The sequence below is a fragment of the Trichechus manatus genome, unplaced genomic scaffold, assembly GCF_000243295.1.
Source record: "Trichechus manatus latirostris isolate Lorelei unplaced genomic scaffold, TriManLat1.0 scaffold00034, whole genome shotgun sequence".
NCBI lineage: Eukaryota > Metazoa > Chordata > Mammalia > Sirenia > Trichechidae > Trichechus > Trichechus manatus.
Window position 1 is genome coordinate 18,929,799 of NW_004443970.1, and position 22,689 is coordinate 18,952,487.

Consider the following 22,689-nt stretch of genomic DNA (forward strand, 5'->3'; position numbering starts at 1 on the left):
CCTTGACTTCCTCTCCATATGAAAAATCTATGTCTACATTTTTTAAGTCCCTCTTTTTTGTTTTAATGTTGTCGTCTTTTACATACTGGCATCTGTGTCCCTATTTCAATGTTCTAGCTTTGATTTAGTTTTGTGACTTCCCTATCTGGGTCGATATCTGGTTGCTCTCTCCTGTGTTCTAGTCATGGGTTGTTACCTGATGTTACTGATTTTCTAACCAGAGTACTCCCTTTAGTATTTCTTGTAATTTTAGTTTCATTTTTGCAAGTTCCCTAAACTTTTGTTTATCTGGAAATGCCCTAATTTCGCCATCATATTTGAGAGACAGTTTTGCTGGATATATAATTCTTGGCTGGCAGTTTTTTTCTTTCAAGGCTTTATATATGTCATCCCATTGCCCTTTTGCCTGCATGGTTTCTGCTGAGTAGTCCAAACTTATTCTTATTGACTCTCCTTTGTAGGTGACTTTTTGTTTATCCCTAGCCGCTTTTAAAATTCTCTATCTTTGGTTTTGGCAAGTTTGATTATAGTATGTCTTGGTGACTTTCTTTTGGGATCTGCTTTATGTGGGATTTGATGAGCATCTTGGATAGATATTTTCTCATCTTTCACAATATCAGGGAAGTTTTCTGCCAACAAATCTTCAACAATTCTCTCTGTATTTTCTGTTATCCCCCCTGTGCTTGTACTCCAATCACTCATAGGTTATTCCTCTTGATACAGTCCCACATAATTCTTAGGATTTCTTCATTTGTTTTAATCCTTTTATCTGATTTTTCCTCAAATAAGTTGGTGTCAAGTGCTTTATCTTCAGTCTCACTAATTCTGACTTCCATTGCCTCAATTCTGCTCCTATTACTTTCTATTGAGTTGTCTAATTCTGAAATTTTATTGTTAATCTTCGGGATTTCTGATTGCTGTCTCTCTATGGATTCTTGCAGCCTATTAAATTTGTCATTATGCTCTTCTCTAATCTTTTTAATTTCCTCTATTGTGTGTTCTGCATTTTGCTTAATTTCCTTCCTAATTTCTTGAGGAGTTCTTCTGTATATTAATCTTTTGTATTCTGCCTCCGGTAATTCCAAGAAATTTTCCACCTCTGGAAAATTTCTAGATTATTTATTTTGGGAGCTTGCTGAAGCCATCATGGATTGCCTCTTTATGTGATTTGATATTGACTGTTGTCTGCAAGCCATCAATAAGTTATTATATTTGTTTATTTTATGTTTGCTTACTGTGGCCTACCTTCTTGTTTTGTTTTGGTATGCCCAAATAGGCTGCTCGTATGAGCTAGTTTGATTATTGGCACCTTTGAAGCCCTAATGTCCTGCCACCAGGTGGTTAGATCTGTTACTAGGTATGTGAGCTCAGGAGTCCACCCACTCCTCCTGTATGGATTCAGCTTAGGTCCCCAGGTAGATAGCCACCAAGTGTGTAGTGTAGGCTCTCACTTACAGTCCTAGACAGGCATGGGTGATTGGTGTAGGCACAGGCATCTGGCTGCAGCAGCGGGATGCACTCTGAGCAAGGCAGGGGGCTGATGGCCGTCCCCGAGTGTCCAGGAGGAAGGCGTGTCCCTGTTCCCTAGAGCGCGTAGGTGAGTGGGTTTTGCAGCTGGACTATGAGCAGCTAATGCTTTTGGCTGTTAGGACTGGGGGGCATCTCTTATTCATGGGCCCTTACTGCAGGTGGCTAGGTGGCGTGGGTGGAGCCACTAGTCTTCAGGCCCTTGTTGTGGATAGTTGAAGACCCTGCTTAATGGGCAGAGCAGTGTTAAATGTCAAGAACCTGCCACTTCACAGCTGAAACAGTTGAAGTTAGATTTCTGGTATATACCCTGTTGTACTGCAGTAATGAGGGCCTACGCTGTTGAGATGGGTCCACACAAGTCTATGCTGGGGGAATGTCACTCAAAGTCCATGGGTCCCTTATGCCTGTGACTAGGCAAAGGAGCTGTGCCTAACTTGGGTTCCTGGCTTAGGGGAGCCCGCAGTTTATTTTTTTCCGTTTGTTAATTTGTTCACTCGCCAAGGCAGGGAGAATGGCTCTGGGCGTGTGACGGATCCTACTTCTGGCCCAGGTTACTCGGCAAGTGCTGAAGCCAGTCCAGGACCCAGTGCAGAGCAGGGAGAAGAGAGGTAAATGGGAGAGAGGTTTTTCCCTAAGGAGGGTGTTTTTGATCTACACGGTAGGCCGTATGCAATTACTTATCTTTTACCGGATCGAGGGCTGCGTCTCACTGGTTCTGGGTGGCCGTGTAGACTCTCGGTGGCTGGCTGGTTCTCGCCTGGTGCGGGTAACATGCCTCCCCAGCATGGCTGCTTGCCTGCCTCACCACTCACCCACGAGCTGCTCAGGCCTTAAGTGCTCAGGCTCTCGCCAGGTCAGGTCTGGCAACCTCCTCGCTGCTTCCGAACTGTCTCTCCCACCCCCTGACACTCAGTCCGGTTCCTCAACTCTGCCTTTGATGTTCAGGGCCCCCAGATTGACATATATAATCGAATCACTTGTTTTTTCGGGTCTTTGTTGTAAGAGGGTCCACTGGAAGCGTCTGAGTACTCTGCCATCTTGGCCCCACCTACATTTCCTCCTATTTCTGACTCCCATTCTTCCTCTGCTGCTCTACACGAATAGAGACAAATTATTATGCCTTGGATAGCTGCTTGCAAGCTTTTAAGACTACACAGCGAACCAGGAGGTAGAACAGAAGCACTAAACATGTTACTAGGCCAATTAACTGGAATCTTTCATGAAACCATGACTCTAAACCTCTAAACCAAGGAACCAAATCCCATGAGGTGTTTGGTTGTACATAATCAGCCTCATAAGCTACTCTTTTTGTTGTTGTTGTTATAAATATATCTATCACACAATTTTTGCCAGTTCAACTTTTTACAGGTGTAGGACTTACAATAATCAGCTGTGCAACCCTGCCCACCACCATAAACCAAAATTCGGTACTCCATAAGCAATAACTGCCCCCTTCCTTCCTCCCTCCCACCCGTGGTAACCACTAAGAAATTTTGGACACATTTACCTGTTCTTGTCTTTTTTATATTAGTGAGGTCATACAATGTTTGTCCTTTTTGTGATTGACTTATTTCACTCAGCATAATGTCTTCAAGCTCTATTCACATTGTAGCATGTATCAAGACTTCATTTCTCCTACTGGCTGAGTAGTATTCCGTTGTATGTATGTACCACAGTTTGTTTATCTATTCGTCTATTGATGAGCATTTAAGTTGTTTCTGCTTTTTGGCCATTGTGAATAGTGCTGCAGGGAACATTGGTGTATAAGTCTCTGTTTGAATCTCTGCTTTCAGATCTTTTGGTTATATACCTAGGAGTCGATTTGCTGGGTCATATGGTAGTTCTGTTTTTAGTTTTTTGAGGAATTGCCACAATGTTTTCCACAATGGCTGTACCATTTTGCATTCTCACCAGCAACAGGTAAGGGTTCCAGTTTCCCCACATCCTTGCCCACATTTGTTATTTTCTTTTTTTTTTTTCATCTTAGCCATCCTAATGGGAGAGAAATGGTATTGTGGTTTTGATTTGCATGTCTCTGTTGGCTAATGACGTTGAGCATCTTTTCATGTGTTTGGTGGGCATTTGAATTTTCTTTTTGGTGAAATGTCTATTCAAGTCGTTTGTCTATTTTATGACTGGGTAGTCTATCATTTTGATGAATGTGTGGATACTGTTGAGAAGGCTACAGGAGAAATTTTGTTGTGCTTTTAATATTTCCCTGCATCTGAGCATGTAGTTGGCCTTTTGACTTATAGGACATGGAGAATTTATTCAATGATAAGCAATCTCTTTCCATATTTGACATTAGAAAGCTTAAAACGAAGAACGTACTCCACTACCCCCTACCCCCAGTATATTTCAGACTTGTTTTTAGTTGCCATGAAATCATCTCTGACTCATGGTGACTTTATGTATAACAGAATGAATGGTCCTGTGCCGTCTTCATGATCATTGGCATGTTTGAGTCCAGTGTGTTAATCCACCTCATTGAAGAGTTCCTTCCTCTTCGCTGATGCTGTACCAGGCATGATGTCCTTTTCAAGCAATTGGTCTTTCCTGATGATGTGTCGAAAGTAAGCAAGCCAGTGTCTTGCCATCCTCACTTCTAAGGAGCATTCTGGTTGTATTTCTTCTTCTAAGACTGATTTGTTCATTCTTCTAGCAGTCCATGACATATTCATTAATATTCTCCATCACCACAATTCAAATGCATCAGTTATTCTTTCTTCCTTTTTCTTTGTTCAGTTTCTCATGCATGTGAGGATTTTGAAAATACCATGGCTTGGGTCAGAAACACCTTATTCATCAAAGTGACATCTTTGCTTTTGAAAACTTTAAAGAGGTCTTCTGCAGGAGATTTGTTGAATACATACCAGACTTACTAGTGTGAATTTTACATTTTTTTCTTTCTGCCTTCGCATGTATTTCTAATTTATATTTTCTTACAGTATTTATGACTCTTGTAAGCTACCTTGAACCCCTTTGGAAATAAGGCAGGGTGTGAGTAAAAAAGTGTCCTGTCTATGTCTTCCTGCCTTGTATGATTAATTCTTTCAATCATCATCTAGGAAGTAGAAGCACAGTTGGAAGAAATGAAGAAGAAATCAGAAAATGAAATAAAGCAGCTGGAAGAAGAGAAATCAGCCCTAAATGTGAAGCTGCAGAATTCTCTGCTGGAGGTAAGCCCCAGATTAATGCAATGCTCGGAAGTGATGGTGCTGGCCCCTGGGAGTTTCTGGTTAACTGAGATGCCAGAAATCTTGGGAAACTTCCCTGACCTCCATGCATGTATCATCCTGGGAAGAAAGAAAAGGATGTTCGGCCTAGACAGGAAGATTTTCTTGGAGGAATGAATTTAGCTGTGAGTAACAGATAGCCTGAGTTACAGAGGCTTAAACAAAGAGGATGAGGCAATGGTGGTTTAATGGTAGAATTCTCGCTTTTCATGAGGGAGACCCCGGTTCGATTCCTGGCCAGGGCACTTCATACATAGTCACTACCCATCTGTTAGTGGAGGCTTGTGTAGCTGCTGTGATGCTGAACATGTTTCAGTGAAGCTTCCAGACTAAGAAGGACTAGGAAGAAAGACCCATCTGGAGCAACAGAGGAAGAAGGAGAGTTAGGAATGGAGGAGGAAATAGATGTATGACTAATTGCCTCCATGAACAATTGCCTCCTTTGCCATGAGACCAGAAGAACTGGATGGTTACCATTACTGAACAATATGATCAAAGATTCTATAGAATAATCCTGATCAAATGGGGGAAAATGTAGAACATAATTTCAAATTTTCACGGACTCCAGACTTTCTGGAGCTATGGAGGCTAGATCAACCCTTGAAACTATTGACCTGAGATAATCTTTAAACCTTAAACCAAAAATATTTCCTAAAGTCTACTTAAAACCAAGGAATAGTTTAGCTTAACTAGTAAAGAATGTTTGCCTTGAGCATTATGCTCTTTTAAGAACTATCTGTATGGGATCAAAGTGACAATAGTAACTTGAAGGATTAACTGCCCCATAGGGTGTCCTCCTGGTGTATTCAAACTGCCAACCTTTTGGTTAACAGCCAAACTCTTAACCACTACACCACCAGGGTTTCCATAGGAACCTTAGGGGGCAGTGAATTTATGTTAAGAGCAATTTGGAAAAGGAGGATGAGAATGGTTGCACAACTCAAAGAATATAATCCGTGTCACTGATTTGTACATATAGAAACTGTTGAATTGTTATATGTTTTGCTTTGTATATCCTTAACAACAACGACAACAAAATAAATAAAATTAAAAATAAAAAAAGAAAGGCCCTACAATCTACTTCCTGAAAATCAGCCAGTGAAAACCCTATGGATCAAAATGGTCTGATCCATAACTAGTCATGGGGATGGCACAGGACCAGGTAGCATTTTGTTCTCTTATGCTTGGGGTCCTCATGAGTTGGGCGGAGCAGGGGTGGGGGGTGGGTGACTCGTCAGCAGATAACGACGACAACACATCTTGCTCTCACTCTGTCCCTTCCCCTTCCCTCCTGGTACCTAGCATGGTGCCTGACAAGTATTAGGTTTTCTATAAACGCTTGTTAACAATATCTGAGTCTTCTTTATTGTTACTGGCCTCGTTGTTCTCAAAATCTAGAGCAGGAAAGGCAATCTGTTCAATTGATATATATTCCAATTAGTTGACTAATAATATCATCATGATTAAGAATTAACAACTTAACAAAACTTTGTAGCCACTCTTCCCACATGTTATCTGTACAATTCTTAAATAGTGTTCCTTTTTTTTTTACCAACTAACTTTTCCCCAAAAGAAATACTTTACCAACTAACTTTTCCCCAAAAGAAATAGAGTGGCCTTCCAGGAATGATATGAAAGGCAATGAAAACCACCTTGCAGATCTAGTAGAGATACATGTATGTAACTAGTTTTTTTTTAAATGTGGAATACTGTAAACCTGTTGTTGTTGTTAGTTGCTGTTGAGTCAATTCCATTGTATGGTGACCCCATGTGTACAGAGAACTGCTCCAGAGGGTTTTCAAGGCTGTGACCTTGTGCTTTGGAAGCAGGCGTGAGTGGGTTCATACCACCAACCTTTTGGCTAGTACTTGAGTACTTAACTGTGCCAGCCAAGGACTCTATAAACCTGTTAGGCTTGTCTTTTTTTGGGAAGACTAAGCAACTAGCCAGTTAGAAATGGCATTTCTGGAAGCATTTTTGGAATTTATTTAATGGCACACTCTCCCCAGAACTGACTGATCCCGGAGAATTGACCCCTACATTAATGACCATGTCCATGAGATATGACTTTTCCTTGCCTAGTGTCCCTTTTCTTCTGCTTAGGTTTTAAGACTGGAAGAATTCATCCAACAAAATAAGGTTCGTCTCCAAAAAGCTGAGGAAAGGCCCCAGGAATTAGACTGCCAATACCACAGCATTTTAGAGACCCAGGTAACCGCCAGCTTTTTCTGCTTTAATTAAGGATACTTCTCTTCTCCATTTTAACACTTCAGCATCCCCAGTGACACACACTGACATTAACAGGCTCTTTTATTTCCCTCCTCAGCACTGCCAACATGCCTGAAAAAAATCACCACAAAATCCATTTGCAAAAACCACGAAGAAAAGAGTGTTTTGAGTAATGACCCATGTGGTTTGAAAAAGAACAAGGCTTGTCAGATTAATCTTCTCTCCCTCTTTGAGAGCAGCCTGCCTGGCAAGGAAAGGGGGCCCTGGACCAGCTCAGGGCCTTTGATTCTGCCCAGCACAAGCTGCGGTAGTCATAATGGTCCCCTTGCCGCATGCAGCCCATATCTGTGATCTCATTTACCCTCACAATAGCCCTTCCAAAAGAGGCTGCTCTGTTAGGATGCTCCTCAAGGGCAGAAACTAATTCCATTTGTCTCTCTGTCTGGCACATGGTAGACACTCCATTAATATCCATTGCATGGATGATGTCAGAAACAAGTAATTCTTGTGTAGTCAATGTTTGACTGCAATTTGTTTATCGTACAGCTTGTTTGTCAGTTTGTCGTACAGTGGTGGCTTGTGTGTTGCTGTGATGTTGGAAGCTGTACCAGTATTTCACGTACTAGCAGGGTCACCTGTGGTGGACAGGTTTCAGTGGAGCTTTCAGACTAGGACAGAAAATTAGCCAATGAAAACTTCATGGATCACAACAGAACGTTGTCCAGCTTTCTTGCTTTGGACACATTATCAGGAGGAGGGATCAGTTGTTAGAAGAGGACATCATGTTTGGTGAAGTAGAGGACCCACGAGGACGTGGGGGGGCTCTTGGTGAGATGGATTGGCATGTTAGCTACAACAATGGACTTAAACGTGTTGGTGATTGTGAAACATGTTGGCGATTGTAAGGATGACGGACGTCCGAGCAGAATTTTGTTCTGTTGTACATAAAGTTTCCGTGAATCAGAGTCAACCCAATGGCAGCCAGCCACAGCAGTCTGTGTTAGAATGCCCTGGTTTGAATGACCCATTGATCCCACCTTCAGTCTTTGCTGCCGGAGCCCCCATAACCCTCTGTTATTTTTATGCTGCCTCAAATTTTCAGTCCACTTCAGACCCGAAGTGGGAGAACACTATACGTCTGAGTCTGTATCTCACCGCTTCAGCCTCAGTCTCTTATTAACCCACTTGCCATATTCCTGAGTGACCTCAGGAACTACAGTCCTCTTCCTCAACCCATCTTCCAAGCCTCAGACCCTGCCAGCAGCCTTTGTGGCACCCTCCATTGAGATGACCTGTACATAACCACACACTGGCCAGGGTAAACATGAGCTAAAAATGTAGGGGACATAGATTTAAATAATAATGGAAGTTTGTATGGGAGCTGGCCAGTTATAGAGCTCTGTTCCCATCGACGACATCGCTGCAACTTCATACCAATCCTGCAGTGCACCCATTTTACAGAGAAGGAAACTAAAGGTCAGAGGAGTTAGGGAACTTGCCAAGGTCACAGACAGGTAAGTGGCTGGACCAGGACAGAACCCTGCCTCTGTGGCTCTTATCACCAACTCAAGATGTAAGAGTATCACATTCCCAATAAAAAACTAGGCTGTCAAGTTGATTCTGACTTATGGTGACACCATGTGTGTCAGAGTAGAACTGTGCTCCAGAGGGTTCAGTGGCTGATTTTTTGGAAGTAGGTAGCCAGGACTTTCTTTTGAGATGTCTCTGGATGGACTTGAACGTCCATCCTTTTGGTTAGCAGCTGAGCGCGTTAACCGTTTGCACCACCCAGAGCCTCAATCATATTCCAGGATGCTTTAAATATAAAAGAGGCCCCAACTGTGTCTTGGGGTCTTGGAGAGCAGCCGGGACTGCTTGCATTTCCTCCTCTGACACCCAGACTGGGGGAGAGTCCTGGGAAGCCTGGAGAAGAAGCCTCTTGATGAAGAGCACCTTCACTGGCAGGCTAGCCCCTTCCGGAACTGACCATTGCCGTCCTTTCTGAGATTTCTGCCTGAAAAACACCAAAATATTTCCTTCTCCCTCACTTTCTCAAGAGCCAGCCCCATGAGCTAGCATTCTTCCCGGAGAACTCCTGGCTTCAGGGACAGCTGAACTCTTCACAAGCACCTGCAGGATTTCCCAGACGGGTTGTTCCTCAAATATCCTGGCATTTCTCACCTTCTCAAAGTGACTGCGGTAGGGAGATGGAGCAGAGTTGGCTGGGATCCTCAACGATGAGATTAAAATAAGCCTGAGAACCTGGAGAATGAATAAATAATGCAGTTCTAGAGGATTATGTAGCGGACTGTACATTTATGAGGGAACACAAACACATAGAAGTTCCAAGGCTGGTGAATAAGGGTTTAGCAGAGTGAATAGCATTGGCATTCACTCATCTGTATATATTCAGCTCAGGGCTTCTCAACCGCAGCACTATGGACATTTGGTCTGGATAACTCTTCGTTGTGGGGGCTGGCTTGTGCATCGCAGGATGTTCAGCACCACCCTTGGCCTCTACCTACCCATTGCCAGTGGCACCTCCCCACAATTGTGACTACCAAGAACGTCTCCAGACATTGCCAAATGTCTCCTGGGGGCCAAAAATTGCCCCCAGTTGAGAACCACTGCTGTAGCTAAAAATGAAAGTCCTGGAGAAATTCAAAGTACAAGTGCATGTTGACAACCATGAGTTGGTCCACCATTAAACTCAGCCCTCATCCAACCTTCCTCATTCCAGAACACTGTCACTCACTGGGCTGTTTCTGAGAGAAGTGTAGACTCCTTCTGCCTAGAGTTGTAAGAAGAACCTCTACGACTATCAGTTCATTCATTCCACAGTCATTTGTGGCATACCTAGGATGTGCCAGGCGCTGCGCTAGATGCAAGAGGGCAGAAATCTGCATATACAAAAGCTTTAAAATTATGTGTGCACATTTTGTAATAGAATTAAACATCTAGTGCTATGTTTTATATTAGGCAACTGTTATGCACTTTGCAATTATTTATTCTTTTAAATCAAGTTTTTTTTAAAAAAAATAGGTAATACATGTACATGGTACAGAATTCAAAAGGTATATAAACATATACAGTGAAAAGTATCCCATAACCCTCCCTCCCCAGTTCCTTATCCAGGAGCAACTATTTGTTTTATATCTCTTTCTGTGTGTCCTTTCAGAGCTATTCTGTATATGTTATTGTTAGTTGCTGTTGAGTTGGCTCCGACTCATGGCGACCCCATGTACAACAAAATGAAATGTTGCCCAGTCCTGCACCATCTTCACGATCGTTGATATTCTTAAGTCCATTGTTGCAGCCATTGTGTATTTTGAGTGCCTTCCAACCTAGGGGGCTCATCTTCAGCACTATATTTGGATAATACTCTGCTGTGATCCATAGGGTTTTCATTGGCTAATTTTCAGAAGTAGATCATCAGGCCTTCCTTCTTAGTTTTTCTTAGTTTTCTTAGTTTCAGCTCTGCTGAAACCTGTCCACCATGGGTGACCCAGCTAGTATTTGAAATTCCAGTGGAGTGACTTCCAGAATCAAAACAACATGGAAGCCACTATGCAAACTGATAGACAAGTGGTAAATTCCATATATATATGCAGGCATAATCATGGATATATTTTGTTTTCCACAAATGATACCATACTGTCTTGTAGTCTTCTTTTTTTTTTTAAGTTAAATTGTTATAGTTTGGGACCTCAGAACCTACTGTACAGCTATGGTAGTCAAAACAGCCTGGTACTGGTACAACGACAGATACATTGACCAGTGGAACAGAATTGAGAAGCCAGATGTAAATACACCTACCTAAGGTCACCTGATTTTCAGCAAGGGCCCAAAGTCCACCATATGGGGAAAAGACAGTCTTTTTTAACAAATGGTGCTGGCAAAACTGGATGTCCATCTGCAAAAAAAATGAAACAGGACCCATACCTAACACCATATATAAAAACTAATTCAAAATGGATCAAAGACCTGAATATAAAGCTAAAAACTGTAAAGTTCATAGAAGAAAAAAATAAGATCAACACTAGAGGCCCTAATACATGGCATTAACAGGATACAAACCATAACCAACAACACACAAACCCCAGAAGATAAGCTAGATAACTGGGTCTTCTAAAAAGTAAACACTTTATGCTCATCAAAAGCCTTCACCAAAAGAGTGAAAAGAGAACCTACAGACTGGGAAAAAATTTTTGGACATTACAAATGAGACAAAGCTCTAATCTGTAAAATCTAAAAGAAAATACAACACCTCTACAACAAAAAGACAAATAATCCAATTAAAAAATGGGCAAAGGAAATGAACAGACACTTCACCAAAGAAGACATTCAAGCAGCCAACAGACACATGAGGAAATGCTCGTGATCACTAGCCATTAGAGAAATGCAAATGAAAACCACAAGGAGATACCATCTCACCCCGGCATTACTGGCACGAATCAAAAACACTGGGAATAACAAATGTTGGAGAGGCTGCGGGGAGATTGGAACGCTTATGCACTGCTGGTGGGAATGCAGAATGATGCGACCATTTTGGAAAACAATATAGCACTTCCTTAGAAAGCTAGAAATAGAAATACTATACAGTCCAGCAATCCCACTCCTAGGAATATATCCTAGAGAAATGAGAGCCGTCACACGAATAGACATATGCACGCCCATGTTCATTGCAGCATTGTTCACAATAGCAAAAAGATGGAAACAACCTCAATGCCCATCGACAGATGAATGGATAAACAAACTATGGTACATAACACACAGTGTATTGTGCAGTGATAAAGAATGATGAATCTGCAAAACATCTCATAACATGGATGAATCTGGAGGGCATTATGCTGAGTGAAATAAGTCAATCACAAGAAGACAAATATTGTATGAGACCACTACTGTAAAAACTCATGAAAAGGTTTACATACAAAAAGAAACAATCTTTGTTGGTTACGAGGGAGGGGAGGGATTGGAGGGGGCACTAAATAGACAATAGATAAGTGGTAACTTTGGTGAAGGGTAAAACAGTACATAATGCTGGGGAAGCCAGCACAGCTTGTACAAGGCAAAGCCATAGAAGCTCCACAGACACATCCAAACTCTCTGAGGGACCGAATTGCTGGACTGAGGGCTGTGGGGACCATGGTCTCAGGGAGCATCTAGCTCAATTGGCATAACATAGTTTATAAAGAAAATGTTCTACATTCTACTTCGGTGAGTAGCGTCTGGGGTCTTAAAAGCCTGTGAGCAGCCATCTAAGATACTCCACTGGTCTCACCCCTTCAGGAGCAAGGGAGAATGAAGAAAATAAGATACAAGGGAAAGATTATTCCAAAGGACTAATGGACCACAACTACCACGGCCTCCACCAGACTGAGTCCAGTACAACTAGATGGTGCTCAGCTACCACCACTGACTGCTCTGACAGGGATCACAACAGAGGGTCCCAGGCAGAGCTGGAGAGAAATGTAGAACAAAATTCTAACTCACAAAAAAAAAAAAAACAGACTTAGTGGCCTGACAGACTGGAGAAATCCTGAGAGTATGGCCCCTGGACACCTTTTTTAGCTCAGTAATGAAGTCACTCCCAAGGTTCACCCTTCAGCCAAAGATTAGACAGGCCTATAACACAAAATGAGACTAATGGGCACAACAACTCAGGGGCAAGGACTGGAAGCCAGGACAGGACAGGAAGGCTGGTAATAGGGAACCCAAGGTCAAGAAGGGGAGAGTGTTGATATGTCGTGGGGTTGTTAACAAATGTCATAAAATAATATGTGTACTATTTAATAAGAAAGTATTTGTTCTGTAAACCTTCATCTAAAGTACAATAAAAAATTTTTTTAAAAAATTGTTATAGTTTGGAGATTGTAGCACATCTCTACAGTTTCATGTTTTTTTAAAGAAACAAAAAACAACTACCTAGTTCTCATTTTTATGGACAACCATAGTATAGTCTTTCTCTTTTGGTGGACACTTGGGTTGTATCTAATTTTTTGCTATTATAGATAATACTTTGATGGATAACCCTGTAGAAGGAGAATAGTGCAGTAGAGTAGTTCACTGAGCTCACTCCTGAACCAGATACCTGGGCTCTTACTGGCCAGATAACCTTGGACAAACTAACCTCTCTTTATTTCACCTCCCTCGTTTGTAAAACAGAGTGACGATCCCACCTACCTCAGAGGGTTTTTGTGAGGACTGAATGAATTAATGTATGTTCAGCATCTGAAACAGCACCCAGCACATATCTGTACGCAATAGTTGGTAACTCTTATATTGTAGATATGTCCTTTCTCATATATGAAGACTTGCAGAGTCAATGGTATATGCATGTATTAGCTTCCTAGGGCGGTCATTCCAAGGTACCATAGAGTGGTTGGCTTAAAGCAACAGAAATTTATTGTCTCACAGTTCCTGGAGGCTAGAAGTCTGAAATCAAGGTATCAGCAGGGCCATGCTCTCTTTGAAGGCTCTAGGGGAAGATCCTTCTTTGTCTCTCAGCTTCTGGTGGTTCCTGGCAATCGTTGGCATTCTTTGGTTTGTAGATGCATCACTCCACTATCTGCTCTGTCTTCACATGGCTGTGTTTCCTGTTTATTTCTGTCTCTGTGTATCATCTCCTCTATTTACAAGGACAGCTGTCATATTGGATTAGAGCAACCCTATTCCAGCATGCCCTCATGTTAACTAATTAATCTGCAAGGACCCAATTTCCAAATGAGGTCACATTTCGAGGGTTAGGACTTCAACATATCTTTTGGGGGGACACAACTCAGCTGCTAACAGTACATTTTTAACTTTGATCTATGTTGCCAAATTGCCTTCCACTGAGGTTGTTCCATTGTCCACTCCCACCAGCTGCCCATGGGAGTACCTGTTTCTCCACAACCTTGCCAACACAGTGAGTGACAAAATGTTCCAACTTTGCCAATCTGATCAGAGAAAATTTATAATTTAATTCAAGTATTTTTTTGGAAACCAACTATATGCCAGTCAATTGAGTGAGAGGCTTTGCCTGGGTCCTGAAGGTACAAAGTCGTAGAGAGGTTCCCAGGTCAGTCTACATAGATGTGTGAGCAGCATACTGCAGCATAGTTATATCTGCAACAACACAAGAAGCAGAGGTTGTGCAGAGGAGGGTTAGAGGGCTTGGACAGTCTGGTGTCTTATCTGCTGGTGGCAACAGGGATACCAGAACAGAGTGTTAAATGTCCACTTCCCCAGTAAAGTTCTTGCTGGATTGGAGGCTATAAATTTAAGTTTGTTCAAGACTCAGGGTTTCAGTTTAGGCCCTTAGCTGTCCTGCCAAAGCATTTCAGTGAGTCAGGAGAGATGTAAATAATAATACCATTTGAGGGTGGACTTTTCACTCTGCTCACAGAACATGCAGAGAGAGAGGAGTGCCAAACCTGGGTGTGGCTGTCCCCACCAAAGTTAGCTGGGATCTCACTGAACCTTTTGTCCTCATCTCTCACATCCAGTCTTCTTATTTCTCTTAGATTCAGCATAGTTTCACTCTTTGGTTTCCAGAAAGCCATTTCCGTCTTGGTAATTCTGAAATAAAACTTAATTCTGGAAGATTCTTCTGGTGCCTGGGTCACACTGAACTTGGGGGCAGGAAAGGATAGATGTTTTCATAGATGTCCCTGCCTGCACCTTCTCCAGAAGGAAAAGGAGAGTCATTTGTGGTAATTATTTTCAAGTCGTGTTGTCTCAACAGATATTTGGGAGTGCTGTCACTACACAAGGCACAGGACTGGGTGCTGGGTGTGTAAGGCCCAGTACTGGTCCCTGAGGAGCTTAAATTCAAGTGGGGGAAATAAACCAATAAATTAATTGTTGTTGAGTCGTTTCTGACTCATGGTGACCCCATATGCATCTGAGTAGAACTGTGCTCCAGAGGGTTTTCAATAGCTGATTTTTTGGAAGTAGATCACCAGGGCTTTCTTCTGAGGTGTTTCTGGGTGGACTCAAACCTCCAACCTTTTGGTTAACAGCCAAGCGCATTAACTCGTTGTACCAGCTGAGGACTCTGGGGAAAATAAATATTTACTTAAAAATAGCCTGGTGTGGTAAGTGCTGTAGTAACTGTAGGAAGATTCTTGTGCAGCCCAGATGGGACAGTGCATTTTCTGCCTGAGAAAGTCCAGGAAGGTTTTACAGAGGAATCACTGGGGGGTGCAAATGGTTAACATACTCAACTGCTAACTGCCAGGTTGGAAGTTCAAGTCCACCCAGAGGGGCCTTGGAAGAAAGGCCTGGTGATCTACTTCTGAAAAATCAGCCTTTGAAAACCCTATGGAGCACAGTTCTGCTCTGACACACATGAAGTCACCATGAGTTGGAGTCGACTCCATGGCAACTGGTAGGTAATTAGGTAACATCTGTCTGGATACTGAAAGTTGAACACGATTCACCAGGAAAGGGCATGCCAGGGGCAGGAGCAGCATGTGAAAGGTGCCATGTCAAAACCCCTGAGGCCTGTGGGTGCTCAGAAGCTCTCTCAGGCCTGAGGAGGGTCCTCGGCTCAGTGGGGGCCGGTATGATTTGCTGAGCGGCTCTCACCCTATACCGAGCCTGGATGACCATGTGAATCCAAGGATGTCAGCTGTCCTGGGGGTCAGCAGACAAGTCGTCACTAAGCTCTTCAACAGCTACAACGTCCTGAGACGTCTCCCGTGTCCCTAGGTCTTGAGGGGCCAGTGCTCTCAGCCTAGTGCGAGGTAAGGGGTCTGGTTCCATCTGACAGGTTGCCTTGGAGATTCCACTCCATGGAGAAGACATTCCTGTCATCGGGCCAGGTTCTCTGGAGCATGGAAAGGCAGCACAGGGTAGGGGACAGCTCCAGTCTACGGGCTAGGATGTGAGTTCAGCCCCAGCTGTACCCCAGACTTGCAAGTCCAGTCAACTCTCTGAGATCAGTTTCCTCATTAATAACAATGGGCACTAACATACTTAATACTTACCGTATTTCTTCACAAATAATGTGCCCACACGTATAATGTGCAGAAATGATGAAATTTAAGTAAAACAGTTCCAGCATAGTACGCCCATGCATATACCGCACATGTCTCCTGACATTTCCAGAAGTGAATTTCAGCCTCATTTACTCGTCCTTCCATATTACAGGTAAATCATATCTTTCTGATCATTTTCTTTAATCTCCTGATTGTGTGTATAAAAATAGTCTGAAAATGTTAGTTTTTTAGTTCTTCATGCATTCATAATCTTTGGTTTCAACACGGCATCCCACTGCTCCATTCACAAGAATGACAATGATATTTTATCAGGAAATTACAAAAGTTCACTTTTGTATATCACTTTTCATCTACTGGTAAATACTTTTGGCTTAAATTTCAAGTAATATAAAATCAATGCGTATCTTAAGTGACGTTTTCATGTGATCAGAAATAGAAATTGAAGTCAGAAACGTAAAAAAAAATTGGTGTAGTGTGCTTACAAAAATAATGCACAGGGGTTGCACGGCTGGCAAAAATGTATAACACGTGCATTATTTGTGTAGAAATACAGTAATACTTTGCATGTATTAACTCACTTAGCTCACATTACAACACTATGAAGTAGGTATTATTATTTTTCCCATTTAATAGATAGGAAAACTGAGGCCCAAAGAATCACATCAGGGCCTATGCTTTTCACTGCGATGCTATGTTGTTCTTAGTCACCATCAAGCGGGCTCCAACTTAAGGCGACCCCACGTACAACAGAATGAAATATTGCCAGTTCCTGCACCATCTTCATGGTTGTTGGTAGGCTGAAGTCCATTGTTGCAGCCACTGTGTATACTGAGTGCCTTTCAACCTAGGGAGCTCATCTTCCAGTACTATATGGGACAATATTCTGTTGTGATCCATAGGCTTTTCATTGGCTTATTTTTGGAAGTAGATCACCAGGCCTTTCTTCCTAGTCTATCTTAGTCTGGAAGCTCCACTGAAACCTGTCCACCATGAGTGACCCTGCTGGTATTTGAAATACTGGCGGCATAGCTTTCAGCATCATAGCAACGCACAAACCAGCACAGTATGACAAACTGACAGATGGGGGGTGGTGCATTACAATACTGACTCTCATTAGTAGAATGCTGCTGATAAACGCTGCCCTCCAAACCCCAGAGATTTGTGGTAATGAATGGAAGAAAGCGTATGAAGGCACTTTCAAAACTTAAAGATTGTATAACCGTAAGGTGACATGGTATCTATTCCAGTCCCTGCAGTCATTTCGGCAACACTCCCATTGCATTAGGTGCCCTATTTTAAGATGTTCATAATACTACCTTTGAAAGATTGGCAACTGAACTTGAGAATGACTTTGAATATTACCCTCCAGGAGTTTTCCTGGGTGTGGGCGTTCCTTTAAAAGAGAAACCATACTGAAGAGGCTAAATGCCCGGAAGATGAAAGATGGAGACCTAATGTGATCACAGGTTTAAAGTAACCCTTCATTTGCTCAGAAGTGGGGAGGAGGCTTTGGGGGGTGTCAGTTTGAGGAGAGGCACAACTGTTTATTTTTCTGGTGTACACTATTCATACCCATATCACTTTAGCACTGGAGAGAGCACTGGGCTGAGCCTGAAAAAAATGCTGGTTGGGGAACCTAAGAGAGCGTGAATTAGGGTCAGATAACTCAGGATACACTGGGTGTGGCTCGGAGTTATTCCTGTTAGCAGGCTCACTGGGATCCCAGTCAGATAACCAAAAAAAGAACAGCTGAAGAGCCTATTCTATTTGGAATTCGGAGAAGAGTGGACAAACGAAACAAGTATTTTGTTGTTGTTAGGCGCCATTGAGTCTATTTCGACCTACAGTGACCCTATGTGGAGGAGTAGAACCCCATAGGATTTCCTAGGCTGTAAATCTTTACAGGAGCAGATCACCAGGTCTTTTCACTGCAGAGCGGATGGTGGGTTCAAACTGCCAACCTTTCAGTTAGCAGCCAAGCGTTTAACCGTTGTGCCACCATGGCACCTTGAAACGACTTATTCCTGGGCTTTAAAGTGCTTGTTCAACCAACTATTGATCTCCATGGTCTAGTTCATTTCTGAAATACTCAAATGGCAGCCTCTCTCTTTCTGAATAATTGGCTTTGACCCAAAACTCCAGCTATATAAGCAGGGGTAGAAGAAGGAGAGGAAAGTTGTGGTCCCAACTGAAAAACCAAACGCATTGCCATCGAGTCGATTCCAACTCATGGCGACCTCATGTATTATGGAGTAGAATTGTACTCCATAGTGTTTTCTTGGCTGTAATATTTACAGATGGAGTCCCTGGGGTGGCACAAACGTTTAAACACTTGACTACTAGTCAAAAGATTGGCAGTTCGACCCTTCCGAGAGGCACCTTGGAAGACAGCCCTGGAGATCTGCCTCCAAAATGTCACAGTCTTGAAAACCCTATGGAGCAGTTCTACTCTGTAGTCAGAATGGACTCCATGGCAACTAACAACAACAATCTTTACAGAAGCAGATCACCAGCCCTTTCTTCTGCGGCTCTACTGGGTGGGTTCGAACCATCAATCTTCAGTTTAGTAGTCGAGCACAAACTGCACCACTAGGGACGCTGTTGTGGCCTCAGACCTTGTGAAAAAGGATGAGGGTTTTTGTTATCAGAAAATTCCATTACAGGACCCTGCATTTGTCTGGATGGCTGGGCAGACCACAGCTGGGGTATCACTCTGAGTACTTCTCAGCCCATTCCATTTGGCTTCCTCCTCAACATTCCACCCAAACTCTTCTCACCGGGCTGCCAGCGGCCTGAGAATCTCCACATCCTGAGGGCAAGAGCACCCTGTAGTCTGTTCCAGCTGGGCCTCTCGCAGCATTTGGCACACTTGCCCCACTCACTCTGAAACTGCCTTGAGACCAATGAGTTGATGCCCTGTAGGATTTTATCTTAGAAAATTAATAGATACTCAGGTTTGTCATGCATAAACTCATTTAGTTTGTTGCACGGTAGTCATGGCAAGGCACACAAGTAAGACAACAACATTCATTTGGAAATGGAGAATCACAATTACATTGTTAATTTAATGGTTAGAGTTTAAACCTTTAGAGTTCAGGTTTTTACCTTTAATGAGAGGTCTCGGGAGGAAGGTTTAACCACAGCTTGAATTTGGGGGAGGATCCTCGTAGATAGGGTCCAAGGTCAGTGGCAGTGGACGGAATTTCAGTTCCATCTCTGCCTTCTCTGAGTGAGCAGAAGTTTAGGGTTTATATGTGAATTTGTCACCTTGGCTCCACATGACAAGGGCCAGTGTGGCGTCAAAGATTAGTGTTATGTCTTTTCTACAGGGTTAGAGAGTAGATGAATGATGTGTCTTCTCTTCCAGGTTAGAGATTAGGGAGATTGTTTAGATTTGTGTTATGTTTTCTTGTGTCACGGCATGACGGGTCAATGTGAACTTAAAGCATGTTTACGTTCTTTGCATACGTCACATGCTTCTATGTTTCTATGTCTAAGTTCAGGAATTTTCTAAATAACTTCCTAATGACTTGCAGTAGATGTTAGAGAGCCTCTCAGAGGGTAGACATCTTTCTATTTCTAAATTCATTTGTTGTTGTTAGGTACCATAGAGTCAGTACCAACTCATAATGACCCTCTGTACAACGGAACAAAATACTTCCCGGTCCTGCGCCACCCTCACAGCTGTTGCTCTGCTTGAGCCCATTGCTGCAGCCACTGTGTCAGTCCATGTCGTTGAGGGTCTTCCTCTTTTTTGCTGACCCTGTACTTTACCAAGCATGATGTCCTTCTCCAGGGACTGGTCCCTTCGGATAACGTGTCCAAAGTATGTGAGATGAAGTCTTGCCATCTTTGCTTCTAAGGAGCATTCTGGCAGTGCTTCTTCTAAGATAGATTTGTTCGTTCTTTTGGCAGTCCATGGTATATTCACCAACACCATAATTCAAAGGCATCAGTTCTTCTTCGGTCTTATTCAGTGTCCAGCTTTCACATCCATATGAGACGATTGAAAACACCATGGCTTAGGTCAGGTGCACCTTAGTCCTTCAAGTGATATTTTTGCTTTTCAACGCTTTAAAGAGGTCTTTTGTAGCAGATTTGACTGCTGCTTCCATGGGTGTTGATTTTGGATCCAAGTAAAATGAAGTCCTTGACAACTTAAATCTTTTCTCCGTTTATCATGATATTTCTTATTGGTCCACTTGTGAGGATTTTTGTTTTCTTTATATTGAAGTGTAATCCATATTGAAGGCTGTGGTCTTTGACCTTCATCAGTAAGTGCTTCAAATTTATATTGTGAGTACTTATATGTGTTTCGAAAGCATAATGGTGACTTATACCTTATGGGATTTGAGATCATTATAGAAACATACAGAACAGTTGGCATCCAGCCACAACTTTTCCCTCATTTTCTCCTCCCTTTCTGCCCCTTTCCTTTCTGATTTCTTCACTGGCTTTCTTCTTCCTGACCTTAAATATTATATTCCTATCCCGTGGATTCTATCCAAGGAACCCTGCTGGTGCAGTGATTAAAGCACTCTGCTGCTAACCGAAAGGTCAGTGGTTTGAACCCACCAGTCATTCCTCGGAAGAAAGCTGTGACAGTTTGCTTCCATAAAGATTACAGCCTTGAAAACCCCATAAGGCAGTTCTACTCTGTCCTATAGGGTCACTATGAGTCAGAATTGACTCAACGTCAGTGAGTTTTGAGTTTTATCCATGGCTACCTTTTTTTTTTTAATGGGTCACAAGGAAATTTTTTACAGGCATCATAACACATTGAATTGTGTTTCCAAAAAGTATGTATTGTAAATCCTAACCCCTATAGTTGTGGATTTCATTTTACTTGGATCCACAATCAACACCCATGGACCAGCAGTCAAGAAATCAAATGACTTATTGTATTGGGCAAATATGCTGCAAAAGACCTCTTTAAAGTGTTCAAAAGCAAAGACATCACTTGGAGGACTAAGGTGTGCCTGACTCAAGCCATGATATTTTCAGTCACCTCATATGCATGCAAAAGCTGGACAGTGAATAACAAAGACTGAAGAAGAATTGATGCCTTTGGATTATGGTGTTGGCAAAGAATATTGAATATACCATGGACTGCCAAAAGAACTAACAAATCTGTTTTGGAAAAAGTACAGCCAGAATGCTTCTTAGAAGCAAGGATGGCAAGACTTCATCTCACATACTTTGTACATGTTATCAGGAGGGACCAGTCCCTGGAGAAGGACATCATGCTTGGTAAAGTACAGGGTCAGCGGAAAAGAGGAAGACCCTCAAGATGCATTGACACAGTGGCTGCAACAATGGGCTCAAACACAGCAATGACTGTGAGGCTGGCACAGGACTGGGCAGTGTTTTGTTATGTTGTACATAGGGTTGTTATGAATTGGAACTGACTCAACGGCACCTAACAAAAACAACAACAAGGTATGCACAGGCTTACTTGTGCTTACTTATTAATCTGTAGTGCACAATTTCACCTGTTTTTTACCACATCAAAGATGTGTTGAAACCCATGTGAAATTGTGCACTACTGATTAGTAAGTAAACACAATTAAACCCGTGTGTACTGTAAGCCCATGGGTACCTTGCTTACTGGTTAATCCTCCCCTGGTGATGGAGGACGATAACTTCCCCCAATGGACAAGAAATGACATTGACCACAGTTTTTTAGATTGCGAAAAGTTGCTTGGGATTCTTCAGTTGTTCAGGATTCTTCCAGTGTGCCTGAGAACAGACCAGACCTTGGAGATTGGAACATACACAGGTTAATTCTGGCACTTTATGGTCCTATGTCATTCTTCTTTGTCTGAGTTACGTAGTGCTGCTCTAACACAGATACCACAGGTGGGTGGCTTTAAAGAACAGAAATTTATTTTCTCACCATTCTGGAGGCTGAAAGTTCAAACCATGGTCTTGACCATCTTGATACCTTCCTTGTCCATAGTCCTGGACATTCCTTGGTTCCCTGGCTTGCAGACAGTCGTCACATGGCATCTGTCTTACCGTGTGTGTGTGTGTGTGTGTGTGTGTGTGTGTGTATGTGTCTAATTTGCTCTTTTTATAACTCAGCAGTGATTAGATTTAGAACCCACCCATCGCAGGAATGGTTTAATTAACATAACAAAGAAAATCTTACTTCCAAACAGGATTACATCCACAGCTATTTAAAAAAATTGCTGTGGCGAAATCAGTTCCTTTATGGGGCCTTTTGCCTTGGTTCTTTGGAAAAAACAGCTTGAGAGATTTTCACCCTAAACCCTGAGGAGTTACCTTTGCCCTAGTTTTCTATCCCAGAGGGTTTGTTACTTTCGTCAAGGTTGATTGACATTTCCTGGGTAAACTGTAAACAACTCAGTTGGATACTTCTTGTCTGGTGCTGGGCTGCAGCTTACCCTATGATTTGTATGCACCTTGCAGGGATTGGTAAGTAGACTATGCAAATGAAGATTCTGTAGCCTACTATGCAAATGAAGTGTCTGTGGCCTACTAAGAGGGGATTGGTCAGTTTGTGGCCCCCCGCTGGGAGGGACTATGCCTTGAAATTGACAAGGAGTTGTGTATATATATGCAGCCAGCCTCACAGGGGGTTTTGAGACAGAAAGAAGCAGGAAGAGAAGCAGCAAGAAGAAGCAGAAGGAAGAAAGAAGAAGCAGAGAGAGGAGAAAAGGAACCACTTAAAAGAGCTGTGACATGGC

General features: G+C 42.6%; 1 protein-coding gene across 1 annotated transcript in view; it reads left to right on the forward strand.

The window, feature by feature from the left end:
* The window catches only part of FAM184B (family with sequence similarity 184 member B), a 179,895-nt gene that overhangs the window by 91,107 nt on the left and 66,099 nt on the right, over positions 1–22,689 (forward strand). Inside the window, exons 6-8 of the mRNA XM_012555189.2 lie at positions 4,599–4,709; positions 6,870–6,977; positions 7,235–7,302. Coding sequence (XP_012410643.1) covers positions 4,599–4,709; positions 6,870–6,977; positions 7,235–7,302 — 287 coding nt within the window. The remainder of the gene's footprint in view (positions 1–4,598; positions 4,710–6,869; positions 6,978–7,234; positions 7,303–22,689) is intronic.